Here is a 26274-nt window from a genome sequence, read left to right on the forward strand (position 1 = left end):
GAGCGCACCGTGTAAAAGAGGATACTCTTACTGTGGATAACTGCACAATGCTGTACAGTAACAAAATGTTGCTTCTGATTCACCGTCAATGTGAGTCATGGTCCAAGCATCAGCTTTGTCTCAAACTACTGGCCGACTCCCTCTTTTCTTTTTTGCCTTTGTCTCGTACTCCTCCCGTTCTCCTTTTCACGTCTATGTGAGCCTCGCTACACTTGCCCTTTGCCTTATTTTCAGCTGCATCGTTCCCTCCATCCCTACTATCATTTGGTACACTGGTTCTGTGCACGGATTGCATCTGGCATGCCTTATATAATGGGTTTACGGCCCTCTGAGCTCTGAGGGGAATTACTGGCATTCCTGCTAGCTTAAGAGTCAATGTTTTTTTTCTCCTGTACCCTCTCTGTTGTTGGTGTATCTATTTACCATTCCTTGGCCGTCTGCCTCCCCTCGCAGTTTGAAGCACTGTAATGTCAGGAACACCTTCAGCAGCTCTACACTGCTAGCAAGTCTTTTTGATGTGCAGTTCACACAGTTTCATCCCCTGTCTTTTGAAATCTAGGTCAGCTCAATTATTTATTAATTGCGTTTCACAACTCTCTTGGTCTTCCCACCGCTGCTCACCGAGCTGCAATGCAGAATCTGATTCTACGACTTCTGGTGTTGTACGCCTAATAAAATCCTTTGTGCCTCTGAAGGAGGCAGGAAGGATTCACAAACGTACAGCTATCTTTTTTAAGAGGAAATACGACAATTTGATAAGATTTAGCGATCATTCATAACAGTTGTAGAAGGGGGAAGATTCTGCTACTGCCTTTTTATCCACCAAGATGTGATTTTAGTACCTTAACAAGCAGAACAAGCCTCGCTTCCATTATATTCAAAGAGCCTTTATGACTTTTGCTTATGTGTGCCTTTTAAGTTCAATGTGAGACGTATGTTTTAAAAACAACAAAACAAAAACACATGTCAAAATAAAAAGTATTAATTCAAAAACATTGTGGTACACACAGCTCTTTATATACACAGCTTATACTTGATGGGCTGTCGAGCTGTATTATACTCAACACTGTCAATATTATATACGGCATTACTTGGTGACTACTGACCTTTGACATATCCTCCGCCCCTCCCATGGGTAATTGTTGCCGGTGGGACGAAGGCCTCATCAGAGAGTCTGGTCCCATCTCTAAACGAGGCCTTTTGATCTCCGCATACTCCACCTCTGATTGGCCGCTGGCCTCTGGCAGGTACATGTGCTCATAGCGGATATGCTGCTCTTGACCTCTGCAAAATACAAACGTAGCGGATTAGAGAAAAGTATAGAAAGCTACTGAAAAACTCAAGAAAGCTCCCTGTTCATATAAATCTTTCAGTTTGTGACTTGTGATACATTTCTAATGTAACCGCCAATGAAAGAAAAACACAAAGTAGAAAAACTTAAGAACTGTATTTAACTTGATATGTTAGCATGGTAAAAAAATCAATTAGTGAACATGTGCGTTAACCTGCTAACAGACACATTAACGTACCAAAGACAGCAGAGTGTTACAACCTAAACGGATGAAAGTTGAGCCAATTTGATCATGTAGGAGGGAGGGAAGTATGAGCAGAAGATAAGGACCATGTGAGAAGTTTGACTATTCGATACTAGGCCTGACTTCAGTGTTAGAAAACATACTTTCAAAAGCATACTCAAGTAATATCTGGAGCAAACAGATGTGACCCGTCAAATCAACAGCAAAGCCGGAGATCAGGGTAACCTACATCTTTACTGTTGTGGTTAAAGCACACAAACTCCAGCTGGCTTGATTTGATTCAAACAGAATCATCATAAACTAATCACTAAAAAAACACTTTCTTTTATGAAATGGGAACATGTAATGGGTCACTCAGTAGTGGAAAGTGGAGCGAAAGGGAAGCAAGGACATTGGAAATGGTGACTCACTGTTACACTACCATTTAATGTTTTTAAAGTTAGCAGGATATGGTAGAGCGGCTGTTGTGTGGGGTTTTGCAGGCATTGCTAGGCAGTGTATACATGGCTACACACACACACACACACACACACACACACAAAGCCAAAAAAGTGCTTTGTTTATACGTGCAGCAGGAGATATGGCACTCCCTATACTGTACCTCAAAACAAGAACTGATCTGGATGGCCAGGAATGCTAACAATTACATTAACAGCCACCGGAGGAGGGGGACGCAGCATGCTGTAATGTGATCTGCTGCATGTGTGGTGCGAGTATAAACCACATTCTGCATGTGTTCATCATTGGGGAGGTGGATAGCAACACCCTAAAGTGCACCAGTAAAATGGATCCTCGGTGTGTAGTCAAATGACAGCTTCTGAATGTTAACTGCATTAGCTACTTGGATTTAGGAGATTTTATTAGGCCACTTGTAAATGGCTCTCTGTTCTTTCTGAGGAACGGTGCCCTGAAGGCAGATGCCAGAATGTCAGTGACTTTGCTGCCAGTGTCAAAATGGAAGTGGCTTCTAAAGAGAAGAGGGAAAACACAACCATAATTGCTGGTCCGGGCCCACAATGGCCTAGTGTGTGGTTTCTTTATGTGCCAAAGAGCATGGAGCACGTCTCTGCAGAGTGGGGTGCTGGTGGCTCGGTGAAACGATCGAGACCATCCTCTGAATACACCGGAGATTTATACAAGAGAGATATGCCCCGTCACTTATGGGTTACGCAGGGCTACATCTGCATGTTAAAAGGTGTCCTGGGGTGCTGAGGAAAGAAAAGCATTGTGGATGTTTATCCGAGTGATTGCCTAAATAGTACCTTGAAAAATAGGGTGACAAAATTAATACCCAGATGGCCCCCCCCCCCCCAATGAACACATTTTTCTCACTCATTCAGTCACTACACTTCCTCATCTCCATAGAGGGTTGGCACTTACATAATCACATCATCAAGCTATAGCCCACCCCCCCCCCCCCCCCCCTTCTCTTTTCCTCCCTCCCCCTCTTTCTTTCTGCCTCTCCCTCTTGTGAGCGTGCAGAATAATCTGATCCCTGGGGAGGATTTGTCTGGAGGATGAGAGAAAGAGATGTGTGTAGAGGTGCGGGGGGGGGGGGGGGGGGGGGGGAGAAACGGGGACAACACAACAGCTCTATTACTTTCTTAGTGGTTTGGGCCCCATTACGAGAAGAACAGAGATCATGTGTGCTGATAGCAGCCTGTTCTTGTGAAAGTACTATGGCGTTTGTGCGTTTGTGCGTCTGCCAGTGTCTGCGTTGTTCCCCAGAGGAGCAGCTCCACAGCTGTGCACGGCGCAGGGATGGCTAACAGACAGAGAAGCCCGGCTTACTGCACCACAGCTGGGATGAATGAAACTGAGTAAGTGCAGAGATGAGGAGGGACAATGGGTGGAGTCAAAAAACCTTCAACTCTTCTCTTCATATTGCTGAACAAAAACCACATTACTCAATGGTCAAAACAGCAAAAGACAGGGATATTTACAAAACCCTAAATGGTGGATACTGGAATAAATGAAAGCTACTTTCTAAAAATGCATACGTGTGGGAAAAGCAATAGATTACTAGATGGATCATAATTCTCTTTGATTCATTCAGCATTGATGCTCTTTACTCCTTACCAGAATTCAAAGGTTGGACTTTTTAAATAATAATAATAATAATTATTATAAATTTAGCACCATTTGTGCAAATATTTGAAAAAACAATGCCATATCTATGCATGCTCCCACATACTAAAGGTCCAAATACTATGTTAATACCCATTTACTGCATTAATCAAAGTTCACAGATAACATGGATAATTGCAGCTCGTAGGAACTCATTTTGCATTATTGCACCAGATTTGTTGAACTCGACTCTGAGCAGAAAAGAAACCGTGGTCTCTGTCTTGTTATGCTTGCTATAAAATGTATTCACTCCCTTTCTCAAGTAGCCTCAGACAGATGGGAAGAGGCGGAGTGACTGAGATATAGCCTGGAGTAAAGAGGAGGAGGAAACGAACAACTAGCACAGTGGCTCACCGATGATTATACTGTTGTGGTATTCTGACCTGTAATTAGAGAACATTTGGAGCATTAACTAAATAGCATATTTTCACCTTGTCTTCAGTCCAAGACATTTACAGAGGAGATGAAGGATGCATAGATCTATCATACAAGGAAAGAGATAATGCAATCCTTAAAGGAAAGTGCCGCTTTCAAGGCAAGGCCACGTTAGTGTTTATATTCCCTGTCAGAATGTTAACAATCCTCGGCTCGATACAAATGGAGACATGGTGTGCAAAATTACTGAGACTTATAAAAAGGACAAGTGCACATCTAAGAGAATAGACTGAAGGATCGCCAAGGCCAGAATAACACGATTCAGACTCTGAATGAGGGCTTCAGACTGGATTCTAAGCCCTCTAAAGTAATGCAGAAGGCTTGATATTTTCAACTGAAAGACTCCCCGCCCACAGACGCCTGCCAGCAAGACCAGCGGTTTCTTTCAGAGTCTCCACAAAGAACCGTGGGCTAACTGCTAGTCTCCACTTTTGATATGATGGTTTTCTTTTTTATCTACTGAAAAACAACCTCACTTCTCCACTGTAGTAGCTGCACAAGGCATCCGTCTTGCAGAGACAGGCATCATGTACATTGAGAGTGGCTGCCAAAACACCAGTAGGAAGGGTGTCAGGAGCTAGTGTGTAGCACATCAAGTGTGGTGTTTATTTCTGTATCAAACCTACTACCCAGTGTTCCCACAATGCACGCTAGGCTATGCTAACCGTTAAACAGGACCAACACACAGCTCTGGCCCTTACATTGAAGAACATAATCCCATCTGACTGATGTATAAAGACGCCGACACAACGGCCACACACTGTGACAAAGTCGTTCTACCATCTGCTGTCTGCTGTTACTCTGAGGGTACACTAATTATTTGACATATTTAGAAAGACACCCCCCCCCCCCCCCCTACATTTACACCAGACATACTGTTCATGTTACAAATACCTGCCATCTAGGGAAAATCCAACCCATGAAAATTAAACGCTGTAGTTCTTGCATGTTTTAACATTCGTAACAAAAATCGGCCATGAAATTCAACTGAGGAAAAATATGTCTTCTGACTTATCGTCTGTGTATCATGCAAAATTCATGGCATGGACATGAATTATGCAAGACTCGTCTTCAAAAAAAAGCATGGCTATATAAATAATAAACAACTTTGGTAGGTACAAGATCTGAGTCTCCAGAGGGAAAGTCCTATACATACAATGCTTCGCCTGACTAACTGTTGGTCTATTGAAGATGGCAAAACTCTGCAAGCTCCATTGGCCCGCACAGCCGTTTAACACAACATTACAGAGGAACGGCTTGCGGATACCAATTACACAAGGATTACACTGGGGGAGGGTTAACAGGCAGAGGCTTTAGTAGAATAATACTGCATAAAAATGCAACCTGCATGACGCTTCCATTGAACATGCTTTGTCCCTCAGTCTTCAAGACTCAGCGAGGACAAACACTTTGAAGTGGCTACACAACCATTTTCATGTGAGTGGTATATGGCTCTTACATTGACTGACAGTTAACACAACAATATACATCTAGCATCTAAAAACAATGTGTGAAACTAAAAGTGTCCCGTCATTTATATTCGGCTGGAAAGGGATTTTTTTTCATATATTTTTGTGTAACTTTAATATTTTTCCCTGATGCTATATTTATACCTTAAATAATATTGCACAAATATATTAGATCGCCACTAGAGAGGCACCAATTGCTGTTTTCTTGGCCCATTCCGATTTTCTTTTGACAGTCTGACCTGCTGATTACAATTTTCTTTCTTTCTAAGAACTATAACTGACAACATAAACAAACATTTACGTACTTTTTCTTTAATGGAGATCAATTTCATGTTCATACAGATCAGATATTATTCTATACTGTGTATGTAGAGCTATTATTGAGAGTTTACTATTTATTATCTATCCAACACTAAGCATTTATTTATACCAAACTATTTTATGAATTAGTATCCATTTACATGAATGTGAGTGTTTTATATTATATTAACTCCCACTACTGGAGCATGCAGGGTGCTGCTGCCTGCCCGCTCCTGACTGGGCACTGTGCAAGAGGAGAGGGAGAGACCCCGTGCTGTCAGCAGAAGCGTAGGTCACTGCGATTACTCTGAGCAGCATGCATGAGAATACATTACAATATAATAGATTAAGTGCTCTAAATGCACCCAGTACAGTAGGCAATAAAACAATCACAATGTAATTCAGAGCACAAGGAATCTAAACACACTAATGTGTTGCGTGTGAGAGAATAGCCCTTATAGATGAGCATGGTGCACCTACCTCTCATTCCCAGGCTGAAACTCCGAAAGTAAGGAGGGCCGACGGCGATGGGGCTGGGACAGGTGGGAGCTGTAGTCCCTGGCATGATGAGAGTGGTAGTCAACCAGTCCCACTTCCTGGAAGACAAACAACAACAAGTTGTCAGTATGGAACCAGACATCCTTTCATTATTATCATTCATCTCTTCTCATTAAGAATGATGCAAAAAAAACCCTGCCTCGTTTCTTCTGTAATATCCAGTCCTTTTCTCTCCAACTCTCATTTCTCTCTCTCCTTCCATTTGTTTCACACACACAAGTGGGATAAACCATGGAGCTACTGTAAACCTTCCCCTCTGCCAGTCAGGGATTGTGGGACACAGCCCGCCAACCCTCATCTCATCCTGAATGTGATGACAAGAGGGAGTGGTGGGATTAACTACAGGTGCAGCTGTGGCGATCCTGGGGGGGTAAGCCTTGGCTTCTCCCGCCAAACAAGAACAAAAAAGGCCTTGCAAACACTGGAGGTCACTGACTGAACTTCTACATCAGACAGAGGCCTCTTCTTTGAAGCACAGACAGCTTTGCCCCTGATACGTAGAAGAACATAATCTTGATAATTAGGAGATTTCGGTGGAAATAATGGGGAAGGCCTTAATGTGACTCCCCAATGACAACATGAACTGTCAACTCAAACATATAATGAGGGAACAGCTCTGTGTGCACAACATTGCAACATGGGAATGTTTCTGTTGGAAAAACACCAGTGGGGGCCCCCGGGGTCAGGCCCTTTCCAGTGGTTGAGAGTAATGCCCTGTTTACTAAATATTCAAGCTGGCAGAGGAGCTACAACTCCAGCAAGATCTCTCAAAAAAGGGTTTTTACAGAGGAGAAAAAGCCATGGCACTACAGGTGGTACCATTAAACGCATTGTGTGTCAGGGCCCTTACCGTGTGTGCCCGTTGCAGCTGCAGTGGTAGACTGGCAGGGTTTGGAAGGTGCCGTGTGTCCACAGTCCTCCGGCCCGGTGGTGCGGACTGGGGATGAGAGGACATGCTGGCACAGCCGCTTCCTCTACAAACAGGAAGTGGGTGTGGCTGCAGAGCAGATGCTGTGCATTATTGGCTGTTTCTTATAGCCAGCAACCTGCAGAGAAAGAAGAAGAAAAAACATACACCATGAGACTTCTTTTTCCCCTCCATAGGTGAACAAACCTGGTGGAATTGCCTCGGAGACATTCATACCTCATACATAAAACATTATGCATTATGTGGGACTGTTAAAATGTTTTCTAGCTAGCACCTCCGGCGTAGCTAGAGATGAAAGTGTGTCTCTCTGTCTGCTCCGGATATCAGAATGTCATCACCTCCCTACCACAGCTGCTCGCTTCTATTAAAGTAGAGAGAGTCCCTGCACCTGCTAGACTGAACCCCTCCTTCACTGCTTACTGAATGGATCACTGTCCTGACACTGAGGACTCACAGACAAAGACCAGCCAAGTCAAGCATCTAGCCAGTAAAACAAAAATACTGAATTTAATGGGGCTTTACATGCAACATAAATAGCTCAATGACAGACAGAGATGTAGGCCTCGAGTCAGGCACTAGATTTTAGCTCCAGATGACATTATGTAAACTATATCGGCCTCCTCTACAAGAAGTGTGTCATATATTGACTAAGAATATAAGTAAAAACTGGCACAAGCTAAGCTGTAACACACCCCCACATATTATCTCTGAAAAAGCTAAGGGAACAGATGTTTATGCTGCACATAGTGAAATAAGGTAGGAAGGAAGGTAGGAGTGCAAATAAAGAGGCAAGAAGAAAGTGCCATAATCCTATTACAGTGACCGTGCAGATAACAGCACACACAGACAAAACATAAATGTATTGTTAGAATTGGAGGCAATGCTGACAACAAGGAAGGTGGACTTATGAAAATATCTTCAAACCCTCAATGGGATGATTTAACGGTCTAGTTGAGCTCTGGTCAGCTCGTGACAGCACCATTCTCAGAGACTGTGAAGAGCCTGTGGTAGTTGTAGTAGGTGGACTAGTACTCTTGACATGTGTCCTTGTGACTCCTGCCAACAAAGAAATTAGGACTTCTGCCATTTCTATGAGCCTCTGACTAATGACGCCTTCCTCAAAGCTCATGTTTCAGCGCTGTGCAAGCCACACAAGAGGCACGTTGGCAGAAGCATGGGCTCTCAACATGGCACTGATCGAAATCTTAGCAAAGAGCTCTAAGTGAGCTGCCGTAACTGAAAGGGAAAGCACCACTACAGACAACGTCACTAAAAAAATGCTTTTTATTTTGTAGATAACAATGAATGACACTTCTGTTTGTTTCAAATAAAGAATATAAATGAAAACAATAGCCATAATTTGTTAATAACCGTAACAAGGAAGGTTAAGAAAACAGGAAATGTGATCATTTTGATATTCAATATGTATTTTTAACGTTGTTTATTTAATGAATTAGTCATTCAAAGGATATCCAATGAAAGCTTGTTTTATATTGATCTTGTTACAAGAAAAGAAATTGGAAGCTTAGCGTCAAAATGTGTGCAGATATAAAAAAGGAAGGATCCTGTTTCAGTGACCAGAGCAAAATAAATGTCTATAAGAAGCTGGAATTAACAGTCATGTTGCTTTTGCAGCGCTATTCTTAAAGCTTCAATATAGAAAGCTGGTGTAGGGTACCACTATTGGAATTGGATTATGGAATATCAGATGAACACAGTGTGGACAAATCACAGTTTTAAACTTAAATCAATCTAACCACTAAGTAGACTGCAGAGGGTCCAAAGAAAAACAGTTTTCAAAAACATTTAGAGCCAAATTGCATCGTTGTGGTTCAATAACGATCGCGGGTCACTTGAGCTTTTCTGCAGTGGAAAACAAACTCAAAATAAAAAGGAGAATCTGAGAGATCTGTCATGCAGCACTGTGTGATCGAATAAATGGAGGTTTCAATCATTCAAGTCTTCTTCTTTTGGGGCCTAAAGTATTGAAGGAAAGGAAACATCAATACAACTTTGATTTGGTTTGATTCCAAACGGCAGTGTATATACTGCACTGAATTAATAGATCATGTTTAGTGGCCTTGGATTAATGATACCATCCTCTAAATCCACATTAATATTATTTGTTGAGAGCTTGGACCTGGTAACAGTGCAGATGTGTGCTTATAACTGCACAGCCATGGAGTTCGTTGGCATTAGGTCATTATTTTGTTTTGTAAAAACACATTATCTCTTGTCCATGAGTCATGACTGACTAAATATTTTGGGACACAATTACAGTGTTATTGGCAGGAAAATACAATACATTTTCAATAATAAATATACATCTAAATGTTACAATTTTAATTGAACACTTGAACTCACAGCCAATGTGGGTCTATAAACTGTGTAACAGTAGCTCACTAGTACTACAGTCAGGTCAGCTACCTCCGCTGTTGGCCATAGTTCCTCATAGTTGTTCCTTGAAAGTCCCAACCTGGACAGGGTTTGAGCAATCACCCCTGCAAAGAGTAGTAAACAAGCACTTTTTGATCTATGAACATTAACGCCACATGGTGCCTACATTGTTGGCATAATACAACCTATAGTAGAGTGCCAGTGTGCCAGTCTCCGTTGTCTGACTCTTTATTGCAATACAAAGAGGGGCACTATCTACCCTTCCTTCCTGCCCCACTGTCACAAACACAAAGTGTCAGTTGATTTCAGTTACGCAAAGGGCTCTATTACGAGAGGCTGAACTTGGCTCGGGCTTTAAAGGAACAGAGGAGCTCTGTAAACAGGCTCAGAGAGGACACAGGAAAGAAAAAAACGCTGCTGAAATTTTCACACCAGCTTTGCATTTATGCAAGGTAGTGGCAAACTGTGGCCTCAAATATTTTCAAGAAACTCGTGCACACTCGTCTTTTCGTGAGACAGATCTGGGTAAACGGGCCACACAAAAGGAAAGTCACAGAGTAGACCTCACTGCTGGTGAAGTACTAGAGGAGGAAAACTCATCATATTGACATAGCATGCAAATATGCTCAACAAAAAAAAGGGCAGAAAAAGAGACCAGCAGGACAAAGAGAGGGTGAGATAAGCCATCCTCCTTGGAAGCTCTCTCTTTGATGACTGTCCAGTCCAAAGAGAGTCCCCTGAGAACAAGTCTGAAGGCAGTCACAAGATCTGCAGACGACAAAAAACCTGAATCAAGATGAGAGGGCTAACACAATGAGAGAGCTTTGACATAAACTCTGAGGCGAATGGGGCCTTTCCAAGCGAGAGGCTAAACACATGCACTGGCACTGCTACAGACACCCACAGGCAAGTCGATGGCTCACTGCCAACACTGCGAATGAACTCAGTCACCTCACTCTCTCGTGCTTTCCTTCTCCCCTCTCTTTTGCACAAAGTAGAGTGGGCCTCAGACTTCAGCGGTGCGAGCCAATATTTCATCCTCTTACCCCCCACCCTCCCTCTCCATTTTAGGAATGGCTGTGGAAATACTAGCACAGAGCACACAGACGGCTTCAAGCCTGCCAAGGAGAGCAGGTCGCTGACTTCAAAAAAACTGTTAATTCTACTGACCTCAACAATTTAATTCTACTGATATAAACAATTAATCAAATCTCTCTCTAGTCCGACTTGGTATCTTGATAGTCAAGCTCTAAAAGAACGTACAAGGGATTCAACAGCTTGTAAAAAAATAAAATGATGATAAGAGCCTTGGTAGCATGGCTTGGATCCTGATGTGTGATCGGCCCTTCACCGCAACTGCAATAAGGTACTCTTAATCGCATGCCCATAAAATATTATGCTGGTATTTCTAGACAGAAACAAAACACCACATTAGGGTATTGAGCTTTCAGCAAGGGCTTCTGCAATTACTATGACAGCCAAACGAGATGATGGCTGCAGTTAAATACATGTAGCTGTTGTGAAATGGCAGATGAGTGAACTGTAATGCTTGGTCTGGGAACAACATCGGAAGTCTATAAAGCAGTGCCCTATAGAGCTGAGCTCAGGGGAGGGGGGCTGCTAGGACTCTCAGCCTAGGAATGTGGCACCCTGTCAGGTCTCATAAGGATTTATCTCCCTGGAGCCTCATTACGGAAAGGCCCTGGACAAGGAGGCTCTCGCTCGCTTACCCTTTCACTCACTCACCCTCAACATCAATACTGAGCTGCTCACAAACGCTATACGTGCATGCAAACACTCGCTTTCTGGAAGACTTTATATCTACTTTACTTGCAGCATGGGTGGTCCAGTTCACGTCATGTAAACGTGACACTAGGTATCGACTCACCGGCCAGGAGGACTGGTAGATGAAAATAATTGGCCTTTTTGTGTCACATACGTACTTTTGTTTTAAGTACATTTCATTGAGATAATGAAGTATTATGTTGAGTATAAACTTGAAGCAAAGATATTTTGTTATATTGATAATAGTTCATTCATTTTACCTTCATGATATATCACAGGGGTATAAGGTCTTCCCAGCTTAAGTGAGCCTAGGCCGGAGACAAGTTGTCGCTAACTTCGGTGCTAACCCCCGTCACTTTAACCAGCAGGTGGAAACAGGAGCTTGGTTTGGGTCTTGACGAGGTGTAGCATTTATTCACCGACAAATAAACTGTACACACACACACACACACACACACACACACACACACACACACACACACACACACACACACACACACACACACACACACACACACACACACACACACACACACACACACACACACACACACACACACACACACACACAAACCGCTACTGCCGCTCATCGGGTGTTTCTCAATGTCAAGGAAGAAACTTCCAGAGTGCTACGTCATTGAATCATGCCGAAGGAACTCCACAAACCAGAGTTGCCGATTGTTGGAAAAGTGGAAAAACAACGATTTGAGGAGTTTCATTTAGCTTCTGTCGAGTTTGAATGAAATGTTTTATGATCAGCGAGGTAATATTACTCTGTCAATGGAGTCTGGCGGCTTTGAGGAGAGAAATGAACTACATGTTTTGTAAGCTAACAAGTTATAAATCCCTGTTGATTTGATTATTTATCATCAATATAGCCTTGCTATTATGACTCTGTTTATATTGTTTTGAGGTTAAAAAACATTTACCCGCATTTGACGCTTGGCGAGTGTTCATTTCAGACCCTGAGTATTGGGACCCTGACATCTTGTGGAAATAATGTACTGACTTTTGTATTTCCAGAGAGAAACTGGTGGTTTACACTCCTCTATACTCCCTCCACATCCACTCTAATTTAACATGGAAACAAAGCTCTTGCCGTTATCCACTGACGCTTCAGTATTGGGATCCCAAGAGGTTTTTTAAGGTCAGGGTGCAGAAACAAGGTTAATCTGTATGGTAAGCACCATTTCTCACAGTTTAATCACTTAAGCCTTTTCTAATTGACCTCACTCATCTTTTGTTTTATCACAAATATCCATGTAGTTCTCCATAACACTTGTGAATACCCAAGGAACAATGCAAAGCATGTTACAGATTTGCAATTTTCTTTCTATAGAAACATCACATTTGTACTTAAAATGGTCTAGTCCATTTGCCCTGTGTGTTGACATCAACATGGCAAGAGAAAATCTAATCGAAACACAGCAAAGTAAAAAAAGGAGGTAGTCGCAGTGCTACACCCAGCCAGCAAAAAAAAGAGTGAGTGTAAACACCTTTAAATCAAGGGTTGGACAAAAGCAGGAAAAACACTCATAGATCTGCCAAACCCTAGAACAACGCCCTTTCACACTGCCAAGCAGTAACATTAAACACAATGCTGACAACAGTGGAATCAACGTCTACTGGAAGAAACTGTCACACGGAGATTACAAATGGGAAAGACAACACAAAATCAATGTAGGGCAGAGGCCATAATGTAAGATGTTTTACTCTGGGTACAGGTTCATCCTCAAACATAGCAGACAAGATGAACTAAGGCTTATATTTACATGCCAAACACACACTGCAATGTAACAAACATTATTATATTTAGCTTTGCCACTCAAAAAATGTAATATTGTCAGCAGACTCTCAAACATCTTTAAATCCAAACTAATAAGGTCCTCCAACCATTACTGGGGAAAACAGGCAAGCAAGAGAATGAGTTACTAACAGGGAAGTAAAATCAAATGTTAGGTGACGGAGAGAGGCCATAAAAGCCAGCAGGTGATATAATTATTGCCTGCGTGTGCCAGCTTGATATATATAGTGCAGTTCCTGGCAGGCAGGTGGCTAGCACAATGCTATTAGCACCAAACAGTGAAAGAACATCAACTTACTTTATCTATGCTCAACTTTCATACAGGAAATCAGCGGTCACAACACGATCAGCAACGAAAGACACTAAGAAAAGTGTGAACACCCAGTCAACTTTGACACAGCTGTCACTTGTGAGATGGAAAGAGTGCAATCGTCTCCCTAAACCACAGCCTGTCACACCTTTCATTTTGAATGTTACTGAACTTCCGACAGTTTGATTACCACCAACAAAATCTCTGCAGGCACGAGGGGAAAACAATAGAAGTGATAGTGAAACCAAACAAGGAAGCAGTATCGAGATGTAAACCATGTTAAGATTCAGCAAACACAACTTCCATTGGGATTAGCTTTAGCTTCATCGGACACAACATTGAGTTGTAACTGTAACTGTGTGGAGAACAGTCACTAAATGTGGAACAAATTGGCTGAATAATATTATAAGCACTGCCTTGTCAATTTAGCCTCAAAAGTACTCTTAAGGAATGCATTGGAAATCAATCTGGTTCAGAATTAGACTGAGAAACATTGCTTTTAAAGATTTATTTTATTGTTTCATGCAATAAAATATAAATATATGATTGGAGCTTTTGTCTAAATTCTACCATATGATTTCTATTACACTAAAGAGATTCTTATGACATTTAAATAACTTGTGATGTGCCACCAGTAATACAATAAAACAATTAATGTTGCGGTAATATCATTTTTAGGTTGTAGCTTTACCTCAATTTACCTCTCAAAACTGTGGTGCTTCTTCCTACTATCAAGAGAACTCAGCTGAACCTTTAGCTTCGTATTTATTCATCACTTCAGTGAGGTTTTCAGTTCAACAACAGTAAACCAGACAAAGAAAATACAGAATTCTGGCTTGTATTGTAGCATTAGCTGCTAACGCTTTGCTAGCACAGAACTGCTGCCCCCCTAAACAGAGCCGTGCAACACGGAGCATGTGCATTGCTAGTGTTTTTATAATCTAGTAACTGAGCTATGACCAGGAAAAACTATTTTTTTTTTATTTCTTTGTGTCGAATTGTGATATTTTCACATCATAGATGACGGACAAAGGCATTTAAACGTAAGTGTTACAAGAAAACTGCACATGTAAGATGTATAAACTAGTTTAGTGTAGGGCGGCTGATCTGCAGATGCGCTGGACTGTAGTGCAACTGGGGGGGAGGCCGTGAACATAATTCTTATAATCCTAGGTCAGGTGTTTTGAATACAAATACTTAAAAACACAAAATGATTGTGTTTCCTCCACAGCAACAAATATATACCAAATGACAACAAGAGGAAGTATTAACTATGAATGTTGTCCTTATACCCCTAAATACAACTAAAAGAAAGAACAACGAATGATCAACTGATGTACTCGTGCCCCATCTAAATATACATGAAATGTTGGGAGAGCAAAATCACATGGCGTAGGCTACTTCTAGTTTGCGACAGATCATATATATGATTAACATTGTCTCAATACAGACTGTATAAGTGTGTGTCTGACAGGGAAGAGAGGAGACAGAGGAGGAGGGGCCAGTGATTGGCTGGCCTGTGCCTCCAGATGTGATCATCCAGCTGTATCCAGGCTGGACAGCAGAGCAGCTATTGGATTTCTTGTCTGTTCCCCTGCTGCCGGCCGACTTAGCGACACTGTGTGAAATTACATAAGGCTCTCCCCTCCCCCCTCCCTGTTGGTCGGCGTAGAACTGAGGCCTTCACACACACACACTGCAACTCACATAGCGCTTGTTCCAGACTCCCGACTTCAAAAACAGATTTCTACCAACGAACGACTCCTCTGGGATTCTCACAGATACAACGTGCATTAGACCTCAATACGAGAGCACAGAACAGAACAGAAATGTATTGTATGTAATGTATGTGGCTTTTGATTAAAAGTTGTAACCGGCAAAGCATTAAGAATAGTGATCTGTTGTGTGTGTTGTTATTGTTGGTTTAAATTGTCTAGTAAAAACATATGCAGACCCAATGTAGACCCAATGTACTGTATATAGCTGTCTGTGTGTCGTGACAAATGACATGATTTATATCTCTGATATCAACTCTAATCTAAACTACGAGATCAACAGACTAAAAAAAGAATAATAATTAAATATGGATGTTGATGCATTTTCAGCACCATCGATTATGCCGACTACTAATCTACTCTGATTCCTCCATGAACCCTGTAACACCACACCGACACAGGCTAACTGCGCCGCCCTTTGTTTTCTGTTACCATTTGCAATTGAATGCACAACAAAGATTATAGCCAAGGGGCTGATCGACAGCTGGGATGCACATATGTTCTGTGCATGTGTGAGGGGAAATAACTTGTCAGCTTTATGTAGTCACAACCCAGACATTGTCATTCCAAGAGACAAAAATAATAATGTTAAGCCGCACTAAATGGGGAAAATCACTTATTCACTTGGCTGAAAAGCGAGTCAGAGGGCTCTCTCACACCAAATGCCTCCTCAACAGACTCTATGTGCTCTATTACACCCTTCACAATAGTTTGCTGAAGGTCTGGCATACATCTGACCAGGAGTCAAACCTCAAACAGATATTTTCCCAACTTAAATCAAATTGTGAAAAATCAGTTTGCAAGATGTAGCCTCGATATACAACGCTAAAGTTCTTCGGTCGGGCCAAGAACCTCATAAACTGCAATACTGTATTTAGATTGTGCATTTGTATGTTGCCTTTTGCCATTTTAGACTTACGCAAAAGTTAATTTATAGCATTCAGACTTACAAACTGATGCATTGGAGGAGTTCGGAGTCCATTCATACTCAAGGTGTCCAAAAGCTAATGTATCACACTGGCACTTTTTAATTAGCCTAGTGCCAGCTCTTAGATAGCCACACCTGATTGACAACTTAAGTGGGTTAATAATTGACCCATAATTGATTACCCCAAAAGAAATCATGCTACGAAATGATATGAATTAACAATCAAATATAGATTGAGGTTGAATGATTGCTGTGACTTAATGTTTGCTAATTATTGCTGCCAAAACACCCCTCAGCTCAGTGCGACACGTTGTGACAGCATCGCTCTGATGTACGAGGACTCCACTCACAAATCCCTCTTTATTCTCTGCTGGCTCCGTTCCTAAAGCCCACCTGACATTTAGCTCTCCATACTGAGGAGCAGGAAGTAAAACTGAGGAGTGCACTTGTCTGCTGGGCTGACCTACTTCCTCCTCACTACTACTTAATTATTCAAGAGCTTTGAAATGTTCTTCTGTATGGCAGCATGCAACCCGAGTGCCTCTGTTTGCCCCTCATGACAGCAGCCTCACAGAGCTTATATTTATGCATGAGAGGGTTCAAGTGTGTGAGTGTGTGCGCACTGCCAAACACTAATAGCCATACATGCTGGTGTTATTTACACAGACAACATACCAAGCAAAACATCCCGGCTAGATTTCATACAGATGGTTTTGAATTATGGACAGAGAAAGATTTAGTGTGGAAAATACCCAAACATTACAGAACGCAGACTAGACGTCACACCAGCAGCTTGATGTGTCGATGCACTCAGGGCACTAATTTGTTCCAAACTGCAATGTCATGGATCCAGCGCACGTCTTGACAAGTCAATCCCCCCCACAAAAACACACCATAACCTGCAATTACACTCCACTCGAGTCTTCATACCTTTCACTGTTACATGTCACTCGTATTTCCTCTGTCAGATCATCAGCCCTGAGGTGTGTGCCCTCGGACGGCATTACTAACCTGCTTTCCAGAATGTGAAAAACAAAGTATGCTGTAACACATATTCCTAGTAGAAAAGTCAAGGCTAATCAGAGAGGTGAATATAAAGAGAGATAAATATAACGCTACCCACAGCTCGTTGCCTACACATAAACAAGAGTCATGTCCCGTAACATGCCGTCATCTGCGTTGCGTAACAGTCAAGTGATTCACTTACCACAGAGCCATTTCTAATCTCTGCTAATACGATGCCTGCCTCTCTTTTAGGATCGTTAAATATGGGTGACTGGTGTTTATAGCAACTAAATAAAAATAGCTTTAACTTTTAATGAATTTCTAATAACACACACACACACACACACACAGGAATATTTATAAGGCTTTAGAATAACACAATAAGGAACGCTAGTAACTATTTTGTCTAGTGAAGTCGTATTATACTAATTATGTGTAACCAATGAAATCCACAAGAAAAGTAAATTAAGCATCTTGATCGTGTTTGCGTCTTACGGTGCAGTTAAAGACCCTGAGTGAGAAACTCATTCACAAACCAAAGACAACTGCAAGAAAGAAAATGCAAGTTAACTAACAGTGTTATATTATTCCTTTGATAGGCAACTATAGCATAACTAATTTAGTTCAGTAATTGACAGTAGCTTGGATAATTCCCTTGAAGCACATTAATAAAATAAAAAAAAGGGGAAATGATGAAAGTAAGCAAGACTCCAGTCTTCAAAAACAAGTTATAACACATATTGAAAGCACTAGAAACATCTAGCATTACCACAATATGAGAGCACCGACAGAAGAGTTTCTGTTTCGTCTGCTTAGACTTAAAGGCAACATAGTCAAACATCTTAAAAATGTCTTTGTCTTCAGGCTGAAAGATCTGAAAGATCACAGGATTTCACTGGTGTCAATTGAAAAGTCTACATGTAGCCTAAAGGACATAGTCGGTGTTTGTGTAATAGTATCTTTAATGAGGAAGTGTGAGTTATTGCCTTGGTGAGTGGATGTCTTGTGCAATGTCAACACAATATTTCAGTTGCCGCAAAAAATTAATTTCAGAGATAAATTATGTTTAATGTTAGTGGCATTCAAACAAATATGTTGGCATGTCGAAAACAGAAAGAGCAAATGGGGAAGTGAAAATTGAACCTAACTTTACTTAGTACTTTGTCATTGTGGTTACTTGATTGAGCAGCAACGGCTCCAGGTAAAAACTAAACCCAGAAGTGTACAGGTAGCAGGTTCCCACATGGCCAACAGACACCGTGTCAAGTATCAGTGCAGGCTCTGTATCACAAAATGATACTGCAACTGTAACTTGGAAACAGGGCTGCTAAGTTAGTCACAAGCAAAACCATAAAACAAAGACGATGTTTACAGAACTCACAGATAATGATAATATATCATACATTTCTGTATGTTTTAGAGCAGCTGGTGTTCTTTAGATAACCATAATACATAATAACTAAGAGAAAACAAATGAGGAATGCTGGTTATACTCAAAGATAAAATTAAATTAGAGCTTAAAGCATACTCATGGAAGAACATCTATGTGTTCTCTAATGTTTCAAGAACATCTCAACGTGTTGTTCTCCAAACTATCATAGTGTGTAAAAATATATAGCTTGTAAAAAGTTATGTAAAGCAACATTTTTACGTGTGAAGCACAGAACTTAACCAGCCAGCATTCAACATTGTAATTAGCAGAGAGCTGTTGTATTGGTTTGCTGAGATTTGAGTTGAGCGATACACACCGCGGGAGTACTTGTGCGCACGGCAACTTCAGCTGGAAAGCGGACTCAATGACAACAGTTAGATTCAAGTTGGTTTGTTTTGGTCAAAGATATTAAAGGACGTAACTTAGTAACGGTGGTTTTGAATTGGATTTTATGCAACAAAGTGTGCCAAATAGTAAACATTAGACACCGATTTAACTTCAAATAATTTCAGTCAAAATTGCACGAGCTTAAAGATAATGCAGGGATTCAATGCATTTGATTTGTGCATGCGGCATGATGAAATCCTGGAGAGACAGATCAATCTTGTGGCCCATTTGAGCCCAACAGAGGGACAGACGCAGAATACGTCTGACCTTTAGAGCCCATTAACCCCTGGGCTAGCAGCCCCAACAGACCCAACTCCCTCCCTTTGAGGACTGCATCCTAAATTTCAACGTATGAGGGCATAAAAGTCTATGACGCTAATGGCTACATGTAAGATCTGCATTGGGCCGTTCCTCAAATAACATATCACAAACACGGTTTTTCCATTTGTCAATCTCAGTAAATGCTACTGCTCAACCTCAGCCCCAGTGCGGCCACTGGAACTGAGGTGGCACTGTGTCCAGTTCAATGGCACTTTGATTGTGAGTCATTTGAGGCACTGCAACAGACCGGCTGTGCCTGATCATAATATTCTACCACACTGAGTCAAGCATAACATTCTCCACACACAAAACCTACCAGGTGCAGTCCACTAGTGAGCAAGACGTGCTAGACATCTGCTGTTACTCATTCAGTGAGAGGGAAACGGGGTGGGAGGAGGGAATGCGCCTGGGAGGCAGTTTCATGGTGACTGCCTCATATTTCCCTCTTTGGTTTCCGGGTGTTAACTTAAGGGTTCATAAAGTCCACCACAGCATACCGAAGTTCTGTCATACCTCTGTATAATCATTGTTTCATGTGCTGGGATTTAGCAAATATACATTTCAGTTAAATATGCAATAAAACAAAAATGCTCGTAGGTGGAACAGCTACGTCAGGAAGTTACAAGGCTAAGGAGGATGTTGATTTAATGTCAAGTCCAACCTACAAATGAACGTCCAGAATTCAACAAAGGCTAGATCAGATACAAAAGAAAGGTCTTACGACCCGGACACACCGAGACGACAGGTTGAGCTGGGCTGTATTCTTAGTCCACTAACAGTCATATGATTTTGTTGACTAATTGATGGATCTGTAAAACTAAGTTCTCACAAAGAATCATGCACAAGCGACACTATAAATCGTGTGTTTGTGCTCATCATTCATCATTCAGCTGCTTTCAGCCTCTCAAATATGGATATTCGCTGATGTCTCTGTTTTGAATCATATTAAACTACTAAAAAAAGGCATTAAAAAGACACCACCTTGGAATTTAAGAAATTGAGACGGACATTTTCTACTATTTTCTGACATTTAAAGACGACGCGATTAAGCAATTCATCTAGAAAATATGCAGATTGATCGATTATATTCATTAGTTGCAGCCATAAAAAGATATATAACCTTATCCAATTGTGGGATACTAATTAAGAGCACTTGGATGTTAAAATAACAGATAGTTGCAGCCCTATTAAAAAAGTGAGACGTTTGTGAATTGTAATGTTTTTGTGGATTATGATGCAACACTTCTTCCCACTGTGAGGATTCATTTTTCACAGACGATAAATGAGTGAACTCTCCTCTTTCGTAACTGTGTTGTGTTGTGTTTAATAATACGAGGAGAAATTGAACTAGCACTGAAACGGTGTCCCTGAGGCACTACGCTGAGCACGGGATTGTTTTTGCCCCCATTACCCTTTTGGATAAGAGAGATATCTCCTCACTCTCGTTTAAGTCTTTACAGCCCAAACTGGTACGCTGACACTGTACTATGAGTGCACAGAGCTCAAGTCAGCAATGTCACACCATTATGAATTATTGGCAGACGTTGTGCTCTCTAGACATCTCATGCACACCAAATGTCCCCAGGCACTATGACACCTGAAGACTTTATGTTGGATTACCAACTAAACCGGGTCCATACCACAAATTATCCAACCCGTCAAGAACCCAAAACCAAAAGTTTGATCAGTTTCTTACGCCATCTTTCATTCTTGGGTAAGATGTTACCATATTTGAATCTTTATTTCATTTATATCTACTTGTCACTTATTTAGTTCCTTCATTCTCAGCCTCTATATCACACAAGTGTCACCATTAAAATGGCTATAATCGATATTTTTAGAATAACAATGTATGAAATAACAATGTTAAAGGTGTTGCTCGTAGTCAGTGAGTGGTCATACTGTCAAATACTGTCGATTTTGGCTGCCGCAAAAAAGATGTGAAAACTAGTGAACATAATTGAGCATTTAGGCGCTAAGCAGTCAGATTTGTCCCTCCAGAGTTGGTAGAAAACAGGGCCAAAAGAGTGAATATTGGACTAACGTTTACCAAGTCCATAGAAACACAATTCCAAATGAATGATAATGTTGTAACATAAACATAAACATGTCTGCTGCTTCCACGTGGCCAAAAAAAATAGATATATTGCAGGATTACGCTCCATAAAAGCTTTCACAAAACAAAGATTAACTGAGCAGAGCTGCTAAAGCTAGCTTGTTGATGTCAGTTACCAGTAATCCAAATAGTTTAATGTTTTCACATAATGCCCACCCCTCATATGCCAAATGTCCACAAAGTAAGGATACTTACGCATCAGCCGACCATCAAGTAATGGTGGTTTGAACCACAATACAAGTGCGCGTGTGATCATTTGTTCTTCTGCCAATCCCTCATTGCAAAATGTGAAACCTTTCTGTTGAAACAATAAACCTAAATGTCCATATTTATGCATTTCACACAATAAGGGAGTGGCAGTTGCTAATGTTATTGACTAAGGCTTCAGGAATGTGTAACTCTTTCACAATAAGAACCCTTATGATAGTTGGCCAGAGGAAGACTTTAATTGTGTAGCAGCAACAGGAAATGTTACGGGCTACGAGGTCTCTCAGTGTTTTATATGAGAGCAGAGCCTGAAACAAAGACCCCCTCCACTAACATCGGAAAGTTATTAATGTTGTCGCTACCCAACACAAGTAAATTTAACTCCACCGTTTTAGGGCAACAGCAGAATCAGAAACAGAGCCTGGAAACATACACATGAAACTATTTACATGCCCAGATAGGAACAAATTATTATGCTTTTGGTGTTTGGGGCTAACCATCCCTACAAAAACAAAACATTTCCATGAAAAAGCATGAGTGTGCCATGTATGCTTTGTTTGATTGCTGACAAAAGGATCAATGGGTGTTTGGTCAAGATGAGGGGAAAATGAAAAAATAAAAAAACACAGTGGGTGTCATGTTTAATGTTCCTGCAATAAATAAATAAATAAATATTGACAGCTGCTTGCAACACAACATAACAGTGAAGAGGTAAGGTCCAATGTAATGAATGTTATATCAATAGTAGTGTTTTCATAATGATCAATGTGGATGTTGATGCAATTCTAGATGTAGTTACCTACAGTACACGTGCATATTCACTGAAATACACACACACACACACACACACACACACACACACACACACACACAACTAAGTGACAGCTAAAAAAGTAGAATGCATATGACACTGCTGATCATGGAGGAGGTTGTAGAGATTGGGCAGCTGACAAAAACAGACATCCTTCTTTCCGCAACAACACATGGTGGCTCTGTTTATGTTAACGATCACCTCGCTCAGGGGGGGGGGGGGGTAGCTTGGCATTTCACAATACAGTTTGGTTGCTCTATTTGATGTCAACATCAGTTCTTCGAAGTTTGACAACTTTATGCTCAGTTGGCAAATGAGACTGCCTTTTTACAAACAACGTGGATGACTATCATTAGCTAAAAATTAGTGATTCTTAAAAGCAGACCACTTAAAGATGAAAAACACGGTCTAACTCAAATACCAGCTTAACGTTTTTGTCACAATAGCAAGCAAACAATCAACGCTAACTCACTTTACGCCCCTTTTACCGAGTCAGTGACTGGAAATTATATCTTATCGCCCATCAGACAACAAAGCAATGCGTTGCCGACTAACGTTAGATTAGCTATCGCTAGTGCGCACTAAATCAACTTTATGTAAAACCAATGTTTACATACGCAAACCAGGCGCTTCTGAGCAGTTAGCATGCTAGCTCAGTTAGCCTGATGCCTCAAAATAACATAACTCTTATTGACACTTAGTAGGACATTTACACTATTGATTAAAAGAGGATATTGGTAGTGCTGTGTGGAGAGTAGTGTGTTAAACGGTACACAGAGAACACCAATGTAGGATTATTCAGTTAAATAAAATTGGCGTTAGCTACTCCGCAGTTCTGACAGCTTAGGAAGCTAGCACCGTTAGCTAGCTTAGCCTAGCCATGTAGCACGTGTTCATGATTTATACAATAATTAACGAACTAACGATATTCAGCCAACTAGAGGTAATGTGTTAGGATGAGCAACCAACTAGCTAAACTGTTCTTTAAAAATTGTACTACATTTCCCAAATGTTCGACGATACGTTTAGCTATAAACGTAACGTATAGCATCGAAAAGGTCAATACTGCTATGTAGGTTTCTCCTCCAAAGAATAGCCGGACCCCATCGTCCAACAACAGAACAGACAGACCCCCCCAAACCAACGGACAGCCAGCAATGGAAGCTAACTAACCTTAGCGGCGGGGCAAGAGAAACCATTCGGCGGTGTTATCACACAGTAGCTAATGTCCAAATCCTCCTCAGTCGGTCCGAAGTCGCTTAAAGAGCTTCTCGCTTCGAGTGAGTGTCTCTGCCCTGAATTAATCCACATGAAAGAGTAGTATTCGTTTTCATTTGTTCCGCTGGCGGTTTCCAGCTATGTCGTGCCTGTTCCTGCACAACACACAGTGTAGCACTAGCCTCTAAGCCGCTGCTGCTGAGACCTCAGCGGGGCTGCACCGCCTCTCTCTCTCTCTCTCTCTCCATAGGTCCGCATGCTCTCTCGCCCCTCCTCTTTACTCAAGGACTGCACTTTCTCCATGTCCACAACAAATCCAGTGATGTAGCTGTAGTATTAAAGTCAGTAATCATCACAAAAACACAACAATATAAACAGCAAGTAGTATTTTCCACCGTGCATCTCTTTCTACATATCATTGCACATACAATCTGTACATCATCACATATAACCATGTTATTCTTTATAGATTTCTGTAAGTGTGATCTGACTATGCTTATCTACACACATTCTAGGCTATTTGTTTACAAAAATATAGGCTATATGTCATGTATATGGCGTATATGTATAGCAATCCACAAAACAATTACAAATAAGATAGATAAATGGAACAAACACAACTGTTCCATCTATCTATTTATCTATTAGGAATGCAACTAATGATCATTTTTTATTCGATGTATTATTCGTTTGGTCCATAAAATGTCAGAAAATAGTGAAACGTGTCCATCCCAGTTTCTCAAAGTCCAATGTGATGTCTTTAAATGTATATATGTAATTCAATATGTTCAGTTTAATACGATATAAATCAGAGAACATTTGAAAAAAGCATTTTCCGCCATTTTTGCTATCAAAATGGTCGATGATTATATTTCTGATTGACTAATCGTTGCAGCTCTATCCAGTGTTTCAGTTTGCCATCGCCTGAATCACTACATCCTTGCTGCTCAAGCATATTGTTTTATTGTCCCTCTCACCCCCCATCTTTGAGGACAAAACCCTGCATTCAGTCTCCCTGCCTGCTCCAGTCTGAAGTCAGAGGGTCCAACAGGGGTCAGTTCAAGCGTTGACACTCCAGGAAGTCTACATCTGTGCTGCTTGATGCCCGCGGAGAAGTACAAGCTGTGAATACAGTGACTTAGCATTGAAGGATAGTATTTGGGAGATCACAACATCCCATGCTGTTTACATAGTTGATGACTCTGCTGAAGCCGGTGCCCTCTAAATGGTCTGAAGCCTCTCGTCTGCTTCACAGCTTCTAAAAGCGCCACCCATACTGCAGCTATTTCAGTCGCAGGAAATATTTTGTTTAAAAGTCAGTCAGTGGGGCTCATTAAAGAAAGAAACCTGCAGCTATCCTGGTTTTGACAGGCTAAGGTAATTAGTTTCACTTTATTCAACAGTTTATGCTTTTGATTTTGTATTATTCCTTTTGGACAAGGCGTTGGCAAACTATATTTGCCTTATAACTATCTGGCACACTTCAGGCAGGCTATAGCTTGACCTAAATTTCATCTGCAGCTTTTTCCTATGATGTCAGATGGGATTGTTTTTCTTCCCCGTGTTTTTCTTTCTGCTCTGTGGTTTGGGAGACCCCCTCTAACCATCAGGATAACCACCATCTCTTCATCCAGCCATCACAGAGCAGGAAAGAGAGCTGTTTATTTCAGCTGGGCTTTCTGCGCCCCGGCGCATGTAGGAATAATCTATCCCCCCCATCTCCGCAACGCCCAATTTGTCAGCTCACTGATAAAGCACAAATGTTTCTCACTTGCTGGTTTTGATGTCAGCATCTGTGTTTCATCTGCAGCCAGATCCTCAATGGAGCATCAGTCAAAGCCCAAACGGTCAAGTCTTGAGATCCTAAAATAAAGTATATGTGAACAAGAGACACTTTTCATAAACGGGGGAGGAATCACCTGAGGTGTCTCTTCTACAAGTTATTCAATGGAGCCAGAGCCCACATGAAAGGCGCCAATGAGAGTGACTGCAACAGCAAAGCAGACTTCGGAGATTTCAAAGGCTGTCAGTCGATAGATGTACTGCAGACAGTCATTACAGCTCTGAAATAAAAGATGAACAACAGAAGATCCTTTAGAAAGCGAGAGGAGGCTGGAGGGAAAATCCTCATCAAATGACACTCTTATAAAGACGAGCTGCCATCCGCAGTCGACTAGATTAATGGAGCTCCTCTTTGTGAATGATCAGCTTTGATTACAAGCTCAAATACTCTTTAGCTGGTGCCGTTTCCCCAAACTGTGGCTGCTCAGAAACACATTATTACACTCTTAGGTTGCTATTGTCTTCAGGGGTTGAATTAAATCAGAAACATGCCAACGCCTCTAACTGAAATCATGCGTTTTTCATTTTATTTTATTTTTAGATGAAGGTGATGGATACTATTTGGCACGTGTTGCTATTTATAA

The 26274-nt window shown here is 41.3% G+C and overlaps 1 protein-coding gene across 1 annotated transcript in view; it reads right to left on the bottom strand.

Moving 5' to 3' along the window:
• ncor2 (nuclear receptor corepressor 2) overlaps nt 1-24031 on the bottom strand; it is a 78124-nt gene extending 54093 nt beyond the window's left edge. Inside the window, 4 exon segments of the mRNA XM_029439017.1 lie at nt 1107-1284; nt 6347-6462; nt 7275-7470; nt 23804-24031. Of these exon segments, the coding sequence (XP_029294877.1) occupies nt 1107-1284; nt 6347-6462; nt 7275-7379 (399 nt within the window). The 5' untranslated portion in view covers nt 7380-7470; nt 23804-24031.
• Nucleotides 24032-26274: the final 2243 nt, after the last annotated feature.

Source organism: Cottoperca gobio, chromosome 9 (assembly GCF_900634415.1).
Source record: "Cottoperca gobio chromosome 9, fCotGob3.1, whole genome shotgun sequence".
Taxonomy (NCBI): domain Eukaryota; kingdom Metazoa; phylum Chordata; class Actinopteri; order Perciformes; family Bovichtidae; genus Cottoperca; species Cottoperca gobio.